This window comes from Gallus gallus, chromosome 2 (genome assembly GCF_016699485.2).
Source record: "Gallus gallus isolate bGalGal1 chromosome 2, bGalGal1.mat.broiler.GRCg7b, whole genome shotgun sequence".
Lineage (NCBI taxonomy): Eukaryota > Metazoa > Chordata > Aves > Galliformes > Phasianidae > Gallus > Gallus gallus.
In genome coordinates this window covers 45818514-45835388 of record NC_052533.1, presented here as the reverse complement: position 1 = coordinate 45835388, position 16875 = coordinate 45818514, and the positions used below count along the sequence as shown (strand labels likewise).

The following is a 16875-nucleotide window of genomic DNA, read 5'->3' as shown; positions in this document are numbered from 1 at the left end:
TAAAACAAAACTAATTAATATCTCTTAATTCATGTGGTACAGCTGTGGAACTTGCTGTAGGGTTTAGCGGTGGAAATTGTAATTGGGTTTAGAACGGAAGCATAAGTTCACGGAAGGTAAATTTATAAAAAGATGTTAAACAAGTAAGCCTATTTTTTGGGGGGGGGGGGGTGGGGGAGGGAGGAGGAGTTGGCATTTGGGGGGGGGGAGGAGGAGTTGAAGGCATTTAGACACCATATTTTTTCTAAATAGAATGTCTTTGTTGTAAACCTGGTATTTACATTTCCTCACACACCTAAGTATATATTTCCTCACAATGTCTGTAGTTGCATGTATGTGAAGTTATACTCTAGTGGCTTTGTTGAAGCACTCAGTGCAAGGATCCTTACTTTGAATTTGTAAACTCAGTAGTTACGTAGAAAACTATTATAATGATCTAATGATGGAAAATGAATAATATACCCCACTCTTTCTTTGCTTTAGGACACCGAAGCATGTTTGACCATATGTCACAAAGTGCAAGCTCAAAGGTAACAGAGAGGAAACTGCGTGGGACTTGTCCTCCTGTTGGTCGTGGAAACTGTGGAAAACAATGTGTGAATGCAAGCAGTTGTAGGTCTTCATGTTTTAATCCTCGGAATGGTTTTCACACAATACATTCAGAGCACAGTCCTGTGAAGCCAAGGATTATCACAGTAGTGAGACCCTGTGGGCATACACTCAGAAAGATAACGTTGCTTCTGAACAGGAGATCGGTACAGACCTTTGAACAGCTAATGGCTGACATTTCAGAAGCTCTGGGATTTCCACGCTGGAAGAATGATCGTGTGAGAAAGCTTTACAGTCTAAGAGGCAGAGAAATCCAAAGTGTTTCTGACTTCTTCAGAGAAGGTGATGCGTTCATAGCTCTGGGCAGGGAGCCCCTTACTTTGAAGAACCTGGAAGTGGCAATACAAGAACTTTGTCCTGAAAATCCGTATGCTGCCAGTGCAATTCAGCAGAATGAGGAGCAGTCCCAAAAACTGAAGAGCAGGCTGTGTGATAAAGCTTCAAAAGTGGATGGTGGCTTTGATGAAGCAGAAATTGCCACGAACTGCAGTGATGTTGTGTCTCCCAAAATGGTAGCTGGAAAAAGCCAATCCAAGACAAGGCAAGAAGAAAAAATGAGAACCAAAAAAAAGTGGACTAGAGGGAGTTGGAGTGGTGAACAAGGAGTGAGGCCTTCTAGAAAAGCTCGAGAAGATGAGAGGTACCTTAACCAAGATAGGAGTCCTGAGAAAGGGTTAGAAGAGAGTTCTGTGGAGGTGTTGAGGTGTGAGAAGTGTGAACGGGAAAGGCAGGCCAGGCAAAAGTTGCAAAGAGAAAGGCAGGCAGAGACTTCATTTGAGAACGCAGACCTGAATGCACGCGTGTGTCAGAGGTACCATGCAGAAAGAAATGCAAAAATCAGGAATTGCCCGAAATCTTCAGAAATTTCTCTAGAGGATGAAGACGTTGGCTGGAAAGATAGCTGCTGTAGAAGGACCTGGAAGCCTCTACATAGGAATGCTAGTGAAGGACTGGAAAAACAAAAAAGGAGCGTTGAGAAGGAAAGGGATCTGGAGAAACATGAAAACCGTGAGAAGGAAGTTGTAAAAATAAAGAAGAATGCTGTAGAAGGGCTGCATATAGCTCATGAAATGAAGGACGAAAATGGAAGTAGCTGTGTAGCAAGCCAAAATGGTTGGCTAATGAAAGACACTCCAAGGGATGCTGAGAAACCATCTAAAACACATGGGGATGGTAGAGAGGGACAAAGGGCTAAAGTGGAGGGTGCCAGGAGAGAGGGAAATACCATACATAGAGAGAGTGACGTGACACGACGAGAGAAAACAGGAGAGCGTAGATCTAATAAAGAAGAAAACAAGGCTCAGGGACTGGAAAGCACAAGCCGAAGGCATGCCATAAAAAGCAGAACTGATGTAGAAAACCATTACGAGATTGGCAGGACTATTGGCGATGGGAATTTTGCAGTGGTGAAGGAATGTCGCCACTGTGACTCAAATCAGATCTACGCCATGAAAATTGTTGATAAATCCAAGCTGAAGGGAAAGGAGGACATGATGGAGAGTGAAATTCTGATCATTAGGAGTCTTTCTCATCCCAATATAGTAAGCTTAATTGAAGTATATGAGACGGAGGCTGAGATCTATCTAATCCTGGAATATGTCCCAGGAGGGGACTTATTTGATGCAATCATAGAAAGTGTGAAATTCACAGAGCATGATGCAGCTGTCATGATCACTGACCTGTGTGAAGCCCTGGTGTATATTCACAGCAAGAACATTGTCCACAGGGACCTCAAACCAGAGAACCTTTTGGTAAGCACTGGCAAACATTGTGCCGGAGTTGGGTTTATTTTCCTTTTTATTATGAATGTTTGAATAGTTTTGTGCAAGGAATATGCAGAGAGAATACACTGCTGCAGTACTGTTTGGAAAAGTGAATACAACCTTGAAATGAAATTAGCTTTTCAGATCATTTTGCATACATCTACTGTATGTTGCAGATGATGTTGCTTGCAAGTAGAAATTCAAATGAAAATGACCTGGCTTTCAGGACTAGCGAGCATTTGAATTTTACTGAAATTCTGCATGCTATTTATCATCTGAATTTAGGTACCCAAGCTTGAATGTTTTGCATTCACAAAGCATGTACTGAATCATAAGCTGTTTTCCTCGCAGATCAAAATTAATAAGTGACGTTAGCAATTTTAATACATTTGGTAGAGTTTTTGTCGACTGCAGTCACCCATCCTGACACTGCAGTCACCCATCCTGAAGAGCACTGTGATGATAGTCCTCTACTGTAGTGATTTCTATAAGTTTTTTTTCCAGCACATTCTTTGCATCTGTCACTGAAGTTAGTAGACTTACTCTCATGTGAATATGCATAGAAATGTTTTCAATATTGACTCTTGGTATGACACCCATTATAGGAGTGTGAAAATAAACAACTGTTCCTTGCCAGTCATTTGTTATGCTCTTCTCCCAGGGTTCCAAATTTCATAGCAGGCAGTTATCAAATATTTGCCTTTCTCTAACAGAGCTAATTTGATCTGCTGGTGGAAGATTGTAGTTAGCCAAAAAAGGGTAATAGACAATTCAGTCCTATGTGCCAGTCAGTTCTTTAAGGGAATTAATGTTAGCAAGTGTGAATTTCTGGAGAAAGGCAGCAGTGTAGCCTGTAGGCTGTGCAGAGGTGGAACAAAGCTGGGCCTGTAAGGTTTGTATCCAGACCTTTTGATTAACCAGTGGTGTCTATGTTCGGTCCTGCTACACGTCCCGATTTGTCTGATGAAAATACTTATGTGGCATGTTTGCATAAATAAAAGATAGGGAGTACAAGTGGCTGGTTTGCAGAAATAAGTGTGGTTCTGTACCCTGCCTTCTTCCCTTGTTTTGCTATTAGAGCAAAATTTTACTCAGAACTGAAGGAATTTCTTTCAGAAGCTGATTTTCCTTTATAAGCCGGGTCCCGCTCCTTCCTCTTTACTGAAATTAAACTGGTGCATATGAAACACTTGAGACCAGATGATTCTCTGTGTATAATATGCAATCTTCATGGTGATACAGTAAGTGAAAAGAGAGACATGGTTCAGGTCTCATCTGATGGTTTTCACTTGTAGTTCACAGCACTGCGATGCAGAAATTCATGGACAGTGGCGAAGTTTTGTAACACAGAAGTTGTGTTGCCTGCTCTGGCTGAAAGCACAGAAAATGTGTTTGCAAGGACAGACTTGCCCCCCTGTGTAGGTACTTTGTTATGTAAGAACTGCATTGCACAAGCTGAACAAGAAAGAAAATTTTACCTTTTGTGGTTTCACCTTGCTTGTTAATGGGCTGAATAGCTGTTTTAGAAACAACTTTTTTTTTTTTAAGTTAGCGTATTCAACAAATCAAATGAGCCTGTAAATTATTGATAATATTGGCTAGCTCATCAGCTATCTAATAAGTATCCCTAAAAATACAAGCCATTTGAGCAGGTGTCTAGCTTTCTGAATTTTAATGTGCTGACTCCTTAGAGTAGGAAGGACAGCTCCTGCTAAGCTTCATGACAGCCAGAGCTGAACAGTAACAACCACTAGTGAAGCAAATTTTATGGGTTTATCTGCTGTTATTGGGTGAGGGGCTGGAAGCTGTCTTCTGGAAGTACTGACATCCTGCAGTGTCTCCTTTTTGTCCTTGGTTCTGGGACAGCTCTTGCTTCACTTCACATTTCTACACCACAGATTTCTGTCTGAGTTGGTCTCCCTAGGCAGTTTGTGCACAGAGGACAGAAATAGGCCCTTGCCTTTCCAGTAAATTATTTAGGTTGGAAAAGATCTTCAAGATCATCGAGTCTGACCATCACCTAACACGAACAATTTACCTCTAAACCCTGTCCCTTAATACCATGCCCACTTGGCTCTTAATTACCTACAGTAATGGCAACTTTGCCATCTCTCTGGGCAGCCTGTTCCAATGCCTCATCCACCCTGTCTGTGAAGAAATTCTTCCTAATATCCAATCTAATCTAGTCCAGAAGTTTCATGAAAATATGCAGCCGGGGAAAGAAGAGAAACTGCTTCCCTCCTTACAGAGGAAAAGGTGCAAATACACTTCGTTGTCTAGTGAATTATAAAATTATTCACACAGGAACTAGAAACCTGGTTTAATTAGTTTGCTGTGCTATTCCTGTTGCTCTTACGGGACTATTTTCTAGTTAAAGACTTCTGTAACAGCCCACCGGTATCCTTTTTGGCTTTCCCCCTCCGTCTTTCATTACTGTGTCTGCCCACAGCTTTCAAACTCTTTGCAGTATAGCTGTGAGGCAGAAAGGTGGTGACTTGTGCTACCAAAACAAAATCTGTGTGACAGCTGGTGTAAAGACACCTGCTTTGAACCCCCCCTCCTTTCTGCTAACAGAATCACCTGGTGTAGGATTAAGTGTTCAGCAAGAAAGCCTTTGCTACCAAGCTTCTGCAGTGTGGTGTATTTGGTCTCACAAAATAAGGTGGTCACTTCTTTAAGGCTAACTGGAAGAGCATAGGAGTGGAATTTCCTAGCAAGATTTTTAGCTATGGGGCTGCTGTTTAATTCCACAGGTGGTGACTTATGGGTCAGAAATTTGAATTTAAGGTGTAGAGAATCTTTTTCCAGGTTATAACTGTAGAAGACATAAAGCCACATTCCTGTCCCCCCTTTTTTTTGATGTTGGGTGTGTATATTTCTATATTTGTGACTGTAAACTTATATCCTTGTACCACTCCCAAATGCACTAATAGTGTTACAGCTTCTTATGAGTTTGGGTTTTTTCCTCTTCTTGCTTTTCCTTTTTTCCTTGTGTTTTCATGTGTATGACACTGTGAAATGTAACCTTTTTATGAAGTAACTTTGGTTTTGTGACACTATGTACAAATACGCAGAAGGCTGTCAGAGTTTTCCACGTGCATTGGAGTTAAAATCCTGTTCAACTGTAGAACCCTGAAATGGATTGGGTTGAAATGGATCTTAAAGGTCATCTAGTTCCGATGCCATTGCTGTGGGCAGAGTTGTCAGCTGCTAGCTCAGGATGCCCAGGTCCCCATCCAGCTTGGCCTTAAACCGGTTCATGGATGGGGCATCCACTGGGAAACCTGTTCCCATGCCTCACCACCCTCTACATAAAAGATCTCCTAATATTTAATCTAAATCTCTGCTCTTCTAGTTTAAACTCAGAGGCTTCTCTTCTCTAAGCTGAACAAGCCCAGCTCCCTCAGCCTTTTTTCTAGGAGAGGTTTTTCAGCACTCTCATCATCTCCACGGCCCTCTTATGTACCCGTTCCAAAAGCTCCACATCCTTCCTGTGCTGGGAGTTCCAAGCCTGGACACAAGTACTCCATATGAGGCCTTATAAGGACAGAGCAGAGGGAGGCAGTCACCTCCCTTGCCCTGCTGGCCACCCCTCTTCTGATGCAGCCCAGGATATAGTAGGCTGCAAATGCACACTGTTAGCTCATGTCAAGCTTTTCATTTACCAGGACCCCCAAGTCCTTCTCTGCAGGGCTGCTTTCAGTGACTGCTTCTCCCTGCCTGTAAGCATGTCTGGGATTGCCTTGACCAAAGTGCAACATCTTGCACTTGGCCTTGTTGAATCTTGTTAGGTTCCCATCAGCCTACTTTTCAAGCCTGTCCAGGTCCCTCTGGATGGCATCCTTTCCTTCTATTGTGTCAACTGCACCAGTCAGCTTAGTGTCATCAGCAAACTTGCTGAGGGTATGCTCAATACACCTGTCTAAGTCATTGATAAAAGACATAAAAGTGTGACCTGTTGGGTGCTTTCAGTATGATAAACCTGGGCAGCTTATTTTCTATGATATTTCTTTATGACAGATAGATTCTTCTGTCTACCAGCATGGGATGACTGAAAGCTCAAATGCATAAGCAGTGCTTTCTCAGCTCTAGTTGTAATATACAAGAAGTCTCATGGGTCAGCTTGATTTCATTATGTTGATATGAGGAATCTGGACTACCAAACATACATGCATAAAGAGGAATGTTAATGTTATGAATCATCTTTTAAACACCCTGATGGATTTCCCAATATAGATATGAAAACAAGCAAGAACTTGGGAGTTATCAGCAAACAGGAAACAAGGAAAATACCAGATTTATCCCTTTTTGAAGATAAACTGTTTTGTATTAGCATAATATAATCTTTCAGGTGTATGGCTACAAATCCACAGACAGTATCTGGATATCCTGTGTTCAAGAGAGTAGCGAGCATTTCTGATTCCCTTTGATTTGGGGCTACTGGTGATGGCTTACCTTGCAGTTGAATGGCACAAGTACTTGTGTGGCTTAAATTGGCTGTTTCTTGACAAAGTGTATTTGAATGCTGCTCTTCCTCATCTCAGTTAGCTCTTTAGGCAGGTAAAATGAGGCAACTCTTTTGAATGAATGTTTCAAGCCATTTTTGTGTAATCTTGAATACAGATGCTATAACAAGTATCACGATAAAGGTAGTATGATCCTCTAGAGTTAGTTTTTTGCTTTGCACCATTTCAAAGCATATATGGCAGAAGTCAGAGGTTTGATCTCTTTTGAGAAGACTGTGGATTTCTGTGTTACTTCTGTGAGTAAACACTCAAGAGGGAATATCCTGGGAAGATTCTCTTTGTAAAATGCGTATTTGCCTCAGTTTCTGTTTTGCAGCCAGGTAATGGAAAGGTGAACTGCAGAACACAAAGTTTGGGATGAAGCGTATGCTCAGTTGATCTGTGCTGACCTTGAGTTATTTTGAGTGAGGGTGCTGAGGAGTTCTACGCTGAGGTTTCCAGACATGCTGACAGATTTCATGCTGTCTTTGAAATTGTTATCATAAAGCTGTGAAAATATGTTGCATGGTGTTCCTAGCTGTTCGGTGAAATGAAAGGAAAGTTCAGTGGTTTTGTCCTCAAGAACACATGGTGCAGTATTGCCACCTTGTGCTCTGATGTGAGATTAGGGCTATGGCTTACTTGTAAAAAGTATAACTGTGTATTTCATCAAGCAGAATTACTAGCGTTTTCCTACTGGCTTTTGTGGATTGGACTTCGGACCTGTATGTTCTCTCCTTGCTTGTTTCATTAAAAGAAAGAAACAAAAAAACCCAATTGTATAAACTTTTCAGTGTTATTTGTCCTGGTGCAGTGCAGGATATTAGTTGAAATTCCACGTGTGACACCATTTCCTTATATAATTTAAAAATCCTTATATACATGGTCAAAAAGTGTGTTCATGCTCATGTAGTACGTGTGAAATTGAGTATTTCAACTGTGATTTCTTTTTGTAATTCTCTACCCCTGTTAACCACATTATTAAAATATTAATCTTGTGGATAGCTGCTACTCTAGAAAATAACTGTTATCTTTATGTTATTTATTTTTCATTTTTGTTAGCTGTGGAGACTACAGCGTGTGATGACAAAAAATCTTAATGAAATTAACTAATTTGATAAACGAGAAGATAGCATCTTATCCTTCTCCTACAGAAGCTTTGTCTGCACAGCTCTAGACAACTTTTTCACACTGAGAAGCATTTCTTTTCATTAAACAGGAAAAAACCTCAAAAGTTTTTACAACTGGAAGCATGCTTATAGCTTCTGTAAAGAAGATAAATGGGAATTAATTGGCTGCAATGTAGAGGAGAGCAGATTTTGTCCTATTTGTACCTTTAGTTATAAGAGAGACCATCTTGAATTTTTGGCTGCCTCAAGCACTGTCTGATGGCAATGTATGAGGTGTTAAAGCCTGAAGTATGCCTGTCACATCATAATCTGGTTTGCCTGTTCAAAACCTAAAAAGAGATTTTCTTGGCTTTCCTGTAGTCATGTTAGGTCCTTTTTCCCCCATGGTTAGAAACAGATAATTTCTCATTAAAAACATTTTTTTTTTTTAATTAAAAAATATTTGAGTTTCAGTAATCAGTATTAAAAATACTGATGTGTTTAATTATCCTGCTACCTTATTCATGACTTGACCTTTCAGTACGGTTTCTTAAAATAATGTTTCGTTAGCTGTGTTAAAAAATTAATGCTTAACACTCACGCATACAGAATTGGAATGGGAAGAAGTGTTTTGATTACTTTCTGTGTGGATACAGGAGGTGGAAACTGCTGGAAAGACACATTTATGAGAACATTCCGTTGGATCAATTTTTCCAGCTCTTACTGTATGATTAAGTTGACTCTTATTTTCAGGGCAGTAGGTATAGTAGCATAGTAATTTGGAAAGAAAGTAAAACGCTTCCTTCCACCCTGCCTCTCTCCTTAGGCCTGCGATACAGGTAGGCTTTTCAAATGACTGCATAAAATCTGTGGCATATTTGGAAATATCACTTTTATAAAATCATAAAATCATCTAGGTTGAAAAAGACCTTCAAGATCATCCAACAGTCCAACATGGGCCTAACTTAGCAGGTCCCATCACTAAACCATGTCCTTTAATGCAGCTTACATGCATTTCTTAAACATCTCCAGGGCTGGGGACTCCACCACTTCCCTGAGCAGCCCATTCCAATGCCTGAGCATTCCTTTTGTAGAGAAATTGTTTCTAATGCCCACTCTAAACCTGTCTTGGTGCATCTTGAGGCCCACAATTTTCCTTTTTGCTTTCCTAAGGGGAAAAATAAACCTTTGGTTCACTCTCCTTTATTTCCGGTCTTCTTCCTTTTCATTTCTTGGAAAGACATGCCAGAACTTGTAGAGCAAAGTTGTCCTTTTCCATTAGTGCTTTTCTTCCTGAATACATGTGCCATCTTTTTATGTGGAAATAGAAAAGTTTCTGAATACTGATTGTCAAAATATGGTTTCCATTTCATTTTCTGTTACTTGAAGGTACTGTTATTAGAACCTCTTACTCTTTACTACTAAAGTGCTACCTACTTCCTTTGTCTTTTGCAGACTTAAAATGCATGCAAACTAAATATCTATGTATTTTTTTCATTGCATATAGGTTCAGCACAACGCAGATAAATCTACTACACTGAAACTAGCAGACTTTGGCCTTGCAAAGCTGGTTACAAAACCCATATTTACTGTATGTGGAACACCAACATATGTTGCCCCTGAGATACTTGCTGAGAAGGGTGAGTGTATAAATCTATGATTTATAGCAAGTCATAACATTTCTTTTAACTTTGTAATCACAGAAATATTCCAGAACATTTCAACCTACTGGTAGGTTGGCTAGCAGTAAAATCTGTGAAAGAAAACTTCTTAGCTTTCGACAAACCCAAGTAAGGTATCAGTCATGTTTTCTTTATTAATGTCTATTGATACATAGCAGTGATTTTTAAAGCAGACAAGACGTTTGAAGCAGGCAAAGCATTAAAATATCATAGATAACAATTGCTGAAATGGAGAAATAAGCAACATTTTATCTTGGAACATTAGGATGGTCACCCCTGTTTCGTGTCTGTAACTCAAACAATTTTTCAAGGCCCTGTAATAACGCAAATGATGGTGAACATGTGTGCTAAATTTATTTAGCAAGCCAAAGTGTGGTTTACATCAGAGAGAATTTTTGTTATTTCATATCCAGAAAGATTCAGACCTGGAAATGAGTCAATTCTTGTTAATTACTTAAGAAAAACTATTTCTGTGTCTTATTCTGGGGAGCTGGGTTGCGTATCTCCTGTTACATTACATTTCAGTGGAAACTTGGCACTCTCTTAATGCTTTTTTTTTTTCTTTTTAAAAATAATGAGAGGGCTACTTTAGAAATATATCCTGCATTTTCTCAATTAGTCTCCAATTGACACTGGTCTAGTTAGACAGACAACACTTGTGAAACATGTTGAAGAAGAGAGGCATTGTGTGAGAACTGTGATTATTAACAGAGAGGATCAGCTTGCAAGTGTGGCGTACCAGCCACTTATTCTTCTGCTGACCTCTGGGCAAAGCTTCTCTGTCTCTTTGAGAATGGAATGAAAGAAGAAATAGTTCCTTACCAATTATGAGAAGAAGGGTTTTGTTGTCTTTCTTCCTTCCTCTTCCCCACACTCCCTCAAAAAAGCAAAATAAACCAAACAAGCAAACAAACAAAAAAGCAACCAACTAAAACAAACAAACATAAAACACCCCAAAACCACCCCAACAAAGCACGCTAAAGCTTCCAGTAAAAGATCATTAGCCATGGTTTGTCTTTTCTTCCTTAGGCTACGGGCTCGAAGTAGATATGTGGGCAGCTGGTGTGATCCTTTACATTCTGCTCTGCGGTTTTCCCCCGTTTCGCAGTCAGGAGCGTGATCAAGAAGAGCTGTTTCAAATCATACAGCTGGGTCACTATGAGTTCCTTTCTCCGTACTGGGACAATATTTCTGCAGGTAAGATTCAACATGTATACCAGTTCTGAAAATGGATAAAACTCTTACCTAGAGTGGCTTGAATACATTGAACTCCCCTTTTCTCAGAACAGCGATTTTGGTGGACTTTGGAGTATATTAAAGTCTTGTTTTACGTGATTATTTGCTTTACATGTGAATTTAGTCCTCTCGTAGTATCATTTGCTGTGAATATGAATATCAGGTCTGATTGATATAATAGATTGCTCCCTTTCAAGAATTCTCCCTGCAGAAGAAAAGGCATCAAAATTATCTCCAGGCTTATGTTGCATTGTTGTAAAGATGTGTGTAAAAGAACCTCAAAAGCTGAGAATTAAGTCCTTGCTCTGCAGAACGCAGTGTGAATTTTCTGTTGAGGTAATCTTTGAGGTAATTTCTTTCCTGTTGCAAGCTAGTATCTTTTCTGCACTCTTCAAAATCCAAGACCCCAAAACCCACCTCTCATATGATCTTTTAGAGACCATGTTCAGCAGCACTGCATGACTTCTACGCTCTTTGAGGGACAAGATACCCAATGCTAATTCCTGTGAATTAGAACACCTGACCACATGCCTTCAGATTGCCTTCATGATTAAATTCCCTTCCATTTCTTCTGTTATTGTGCAGGGGAGAATGGAATCAGTAAAGAATGTGCTGGAGTTCTAACGTTTCCTGTCACTAGTTCTAGATCCAGTTGCTACAATATCTCCTGCGGATAGCCATTAAAAAATTACGATAAAAGTAATAAGAAAAATGAGGACCTTTTGTTAGGTATAACTGTCGGAATCATAACATTGCTTTTCTTTTCCCCTCTTTCTTCCATAACAGCAGCAAAAGACCTTATTACCAGGCTGTTGATAGTGGATCCCCAGAAGCGCTACACGGCACGACAAGTACTCCAGCATCCTTGGATCAGAACAGCTGGAAAAACTAACAACAGAAATTTGCAAAGGGAAGTAACGATAAATATTGAGCGTCATTTCCGGACCCAGCGCCGGAAGGAGGCTGTGGATAAAGACACATGAAATCTCTTTGAGTTCATCTAGCCTTCTTTTTTTATTAATTAACAAATTATTTATGTTTTCTAAATGGATTTGGCCTTTGGTTTATGGATTTTGCTGGCCATTGCTATGCCTTTTAATTTGTTGTTCTTGTTGATTCTGAGGTTCTGAAGAAGGACGGAGGTCAAATTTGCATCCACCTCCCTGTAATTTTACTTGCAAGTGTCTGTTGACAGCAGTGGGTACTAAATATTTCCCAGAAGGTATCTATTATTTTTCCTTGAATAATGATTTGAACTTTTACATTACATAATGTATATCTTTTTTAGATTACAAATGTTTGATTTTTTGTCTAACTTAAGTGATGACTGTGAAATGCTTTCTCTTGTCTCCTTTTGTATGGTATCTTTCATGAGTTCTACTTAATGCTTTTAAGTTGTGTTATGTTTGTAGCATTGTCAAAATGGCTGTCTGCTCACGCATTCTGCACTAATTCTCTAAACTGATTTCTCACCAGTTCCTGCTAGCAATTTAGAAGGCGAGAGAAATAAAAATAAATGAATAAATATTTAGCTATGGGATATGTTAATAAAAGATTAAAAAAAAAAAACTGTTTATTAAGTTGTGAGGGGAAAAATAAAATCATTACAGTTGAAATTAGCCATTCTATGATATCTCCCTTGGCAACATCTTTTCATGGGATGTTCTCAGGGCAGGAGTAATAGTTCTGTTAAAATACTGTAGTTTGTATAGTGTGGTAGTTTCAGTTCTTTACAAGAAGAGGTGGGAAGATAGCATGGCTGATACAGCTTCGAGACTGTAATAATACCTTTCACGGTGCTTTTCTTCCTACTCTGGGAAGTGGGAAGTTAACTGTTCTGAGGGAGTGTTAGTTCTTCTCCCAAAGGTATATTTATAGAATTTTAACCCAAGCTTTTTTCTCATACTGAATTCTTTCTTAGGAGCCATCCACATGGATCTGTGACTTTTTCAAGTTGATGGAGAATAGAGAGCTGGGAAGCTGCTTCTGTGACTTAAGTTAGCTCTTACCTTCATGCTTCTCGTTATCAACATGATTCACAGTTGAATTGCTTTTATACACTTTTCAGTGTAGTTCTGCAAACTTTTTTTTTTCCAGTTATTTTATCTGGGGACTCTATCTCCTCAATTCCACAAGAATGGGCAATGGTATGAAATTACATTAGAATTCTACTCAGGAAAAACAATTTCTCGTTAGTCTATGGGAAGCTTTCCCAGGGTATGTGTCAGATGCTTCATTGCTTATGTTACTTATAATTGGGGTTTTAAAGAAATCCAGTGGGGAAGATTACAGTCCAGAGAAGGACCATGAGCTACAAGGTCTTTTGAATCTCAGAACTTTTGGTTAACTAATCAGATTGAAAAAGCACTTTAGTTGTCTGATGATGCTTTGTCCATGAGTTGTGTGCTAGCAAATAACATTGAGAATAAAACTACCGATTCTACTGTCAAGTTCGTAGCATGCAGAATTGAATGAGGGTATTTCATAATGAGAGATGTCAGAGGCATTTCAGAATCGTAGAACACTTTCATAACTATAAGAAAAAAACATTTTTGCTCAGTGCTAAAATTGTGTGACCTTCCTGAATTACTGAGATGTTTGTGGTACTGTCATCATGTTTCTGTTTTAAGCTTTGACAGTTTTGCCTCAAGAATGAAAGAAAAGAGAGTAGACAACCTGGTTTGTACAACAGATTTGTGTTTTCAGTCGAGCTGACTTATTTTTAATACATGTTGGACTAAGGCTTGCTGGGGAATTCAACAATTTGTAAAGCAAACAAATCAAAACTTCATGGTGTGCCCAATTGGTATTTATATTCTATGTCAGACCTCTGCTTTGGTGGCCTTGAGTTAAGAAGACTTTTCTTGAAAAATAAGAATGAATTTGAGAGCTTTCCTATGTGTAACTTCATATCCTAAATGTGTTGTGTTCTTTGATTGCTAGTAATAACATCTCTTCTGCTAATTTGTCTGTCTTGAATATGAAACTATGGAAAAATAGGTTATGATTTGCAATATTATATTTTGTAATTATTTTTAATATAGTAGTTTAGGAATAAAGTTTGAAGTGGGGAAAAAAACCTATTATCAACAATTTAGCTTAGGGCTTTGATGTTGTGTTACAGGTTTCTTTGTTGCCTTTAAGAACCTGTCTACAGCTTTATTCATGGTGCTCAAGGTAGAGGATTTGCATGTGATGAATATAAAAGTAACATTTTTTTCAAAGATATTTTTCTCTCATGTTCTATTGGTCCCAGTCTGACCAAATACAGATAGCACAGTGTGCCGCCACCACTGTCTGTAAGCACCAGTGCTGCTCTGGCAGCGCCGAGGGACTGCTTTGGTTTTACTAAACATGTGGCATTAAGCCCTCCTTCAGGTTGGAGGCTCAGAAGGCTTCCAGGTGCTTCTCAGGGCTTTTGCCACCTCCTGTTTCTCTCCTACTGAGAAAAAAATGCCTCTTCCATTGCTTTCAGTGCTCTTTGACTTTAGAGACACCAGCATCCCATGCCCCAGTCAGTGTTCCTGTTTTCTTTTTATTATGCCAACACTTGGAATTAAAGCTTTCAGCTACAGCTGTCACAAAAGTCATAGAATCACAGAACATCTCAAGTTGGAACAGACCAAAAAGATCATCAAGTCCAACCCCTGCCCCTATCACCCCAAATTCAAAGCCTATGTCTGAGAGCATTGTCCAAATACTTATTGAACTTTGGCAGCTTGGGGCTGTGCTCATGGCCCTGGGCAGCCCGTTCCATGCCCATCATCCTCTGGTGCAGACCCTGTCCCTAACCCCCAGCTGCCCCTACCCTGACACAGCTCCATGCCGTTCCCTCAGGCCCCCGTTTCTGTCACAGAGAGCAGAGCTCAGCACTGCCCCTCAGCTCCCTGTGAGGAGCTGCAGCTGCCATGAGGCCTCCCCTCAGCTCCTCTGCTCTGGGCTGAGCACACCGAGGGACCTCAGCTGCTCCTCATACACCTTGCCCCACAGACCCTTCACCATCTTTGTATCTCTCATTTGGGCACACTCTAATGGTTCTGTGTCCTTTTTGTACTGTAGTGTCTAAAACTGCACACAGTACTTGAGATAAGGCCACACCAGTACAGTGTAGGTTGGGACAATCACTTCCCTTGACTGGTTTGGCAATGCCACTGTTGAGGCATCCCAGGATATGGTTGGCCTTCCTGGCTGCCTGGGCACACTCCAGACTCATGTTCAGCTTGCTGTCCCCTAATCTCTTGCAGCAGGGTTACTCTCCAGCATCTCATCCTCCAGTTTATACATACAGCCAGAGTTGCCCCTTCCCAAGTGCAGAATCTGGCAATTACTTTTGTTGATCTTCATGCAGTTGGTGATTGTCCAGCTCTCTGTTTTGTCCACATCTCTTTGTAAGCCTTCTCCACCTTTGATAGAATCAACCGCTCCTCCCAATTTAGTATCATCCACAAGCTTGCTCGAAACACCCTCTAGTCTTGTATCCAAGTCAGATATGAAAACATTAAAGAGAACTGGCCCTAATGTTGTCCCTCCAGAATAGCTGGAGTCTGTTTGGGGGGGAATTAACTACCAGAGATCATCCCAAGAGTCCTATGAAGCATTTTGAACATCCTTGAATGCCAGTGTAACTAGATTTGTCTGTCATAATCTTTTTTTTGATGCAGTTAGGCATTCCTGGATGCCTAACATTCCAGGTTTAAATTAAATCCAGGTTTTTGTGACTGCTTTTGACTGACAGAGCGGCAGCACTCTCCAGTGATACAGTTTCCACTGTTTGAAGATAAAGCGGTCTGCAGAAGTCTCCTCCTTTTTGTCCGATGATGTCAATGTATTTTTCTTCATGCTGGTAACTCCTGAAAAGATTATTAGAAATGGAAAATAGGAATTTTTGTATTCCTTTTTTTTTTTTTTTTGGTCAACTAATACTTTAAAAATCTGTACCCAAGAGACTTGTGGTTGAGACTTAGCAGTGTAGCAGAGACTGTTCCTTCCAGGTTGTTTTGTTCAGGGACCTCTCTTCTTCATTTGAGTTGTGTTTCATCACTTTACAATTTGTGACTACTCAAAGACCTGCAGCATTAGAATGGGTGATTGTAAGTGTACGCAAAGGTACACATGATGTGTAATTAAATTGTCAACCTTTCGCAAGACGCACTACCCAAATAGATAAGTTAAGTGGAGGATAGCATTCCACTGTCCTTATACCCCACAGCCAAAATGGCAATAACAGAGATACAGCAGATACACCTATGATACCAGTTAGAACATTATACAGAGATGCAGATTTAATGGTTTTCTGACATCAGCTATTCTGCAAAACTGCATTCTGTCATAAATTCTTTTTATTTATTTGTTTATTTTTGTCAGATACCAATTTATTTAAAAATAGATTTTATTTGGGGAAACAGGCATAGTATTTGAAATCGAGTTGATTTTAGTGTCTGATTCAAAGGAGAGAGTTTCTTAGTAGCTTGTGTATAACTTCTGTTAAAAATGCTTTTTTTTTCTGCAGGTCTGTAATCTTGATTGAAACTGTAGAAATAAAAATGTATTTAATGTATCAGTGATGTTTTGGAAGAACCTGCCTTTTCTCGGGATGTGAGCGTGTGGAATGAAGCATCTGCTGGTGAGAACTAGTACATAGACTCATAGAATCATAAAAATGCTAAGGTTGGAAAAGACCCACAGGATCATCCAGTCCAACCATTCGCCCATCACCAATGGTTCTCACTAAACCATGTCCCTCATCATGTTCTCATTTATTACATATTGGTCATTAAAGAGACCACAGCCACCTCACTACTCTTAGAATGACTGCAGGCTGTTAAGAATGACTGACTTTTATGATAGCCACACGAATTTATTGCTCTGCATTTTAAATGTTGTATATAGGGGGCTAATTAAAACTGATTTAATGCGTTGTTGTTAGGAGCATTTCCCATGTTAATAATGGCTGAAGTCAGAGTCCAGCAGT

At 39.8% G+C, this 16875-nt stretch overlaps 1 protein-coding gene across 2 annotated transcripts in view; it reads left to right on the top strand.

Moving 5' to 3' along the window:
- DCLK3 (doublecortin like kinase 3) overlaps positions 1 to 16464 on the top strand; it is a 28672-nt gene extending 12208 nt beyond the window's left edge. The window contains exons 2-6 of one of the 2 annotated variants that reach the window (XR_006938519.1): positions 484 to 2360; positions 9494 to 9626; positions 10698 to 10865; positions 11691 to 12126; positions 12826 to 16464. Coding sequence is in view for 1 of the 2 variants with exons in the window: in XM_015281696.4 (XP_015137182.2) it covers positions 484 to 2360; positions 9494 to 9626; positions 10698 to 10865; positions 11691 to 11887 (2375 nt within the window). In the remaining variant the exon portion in view is untranslated. Of the gene's footprint in view, positions 1 to 483; positions 2361 to 9493; positions 9627 to 10697; positions 10866 to 11690 lie in introns of both variants that reach the window. The other variant, XM_015281696.4, reaches the window with a different exon arrangement.
- Positions 16465 to 16875: the final 411 nt, after the last annotated feature.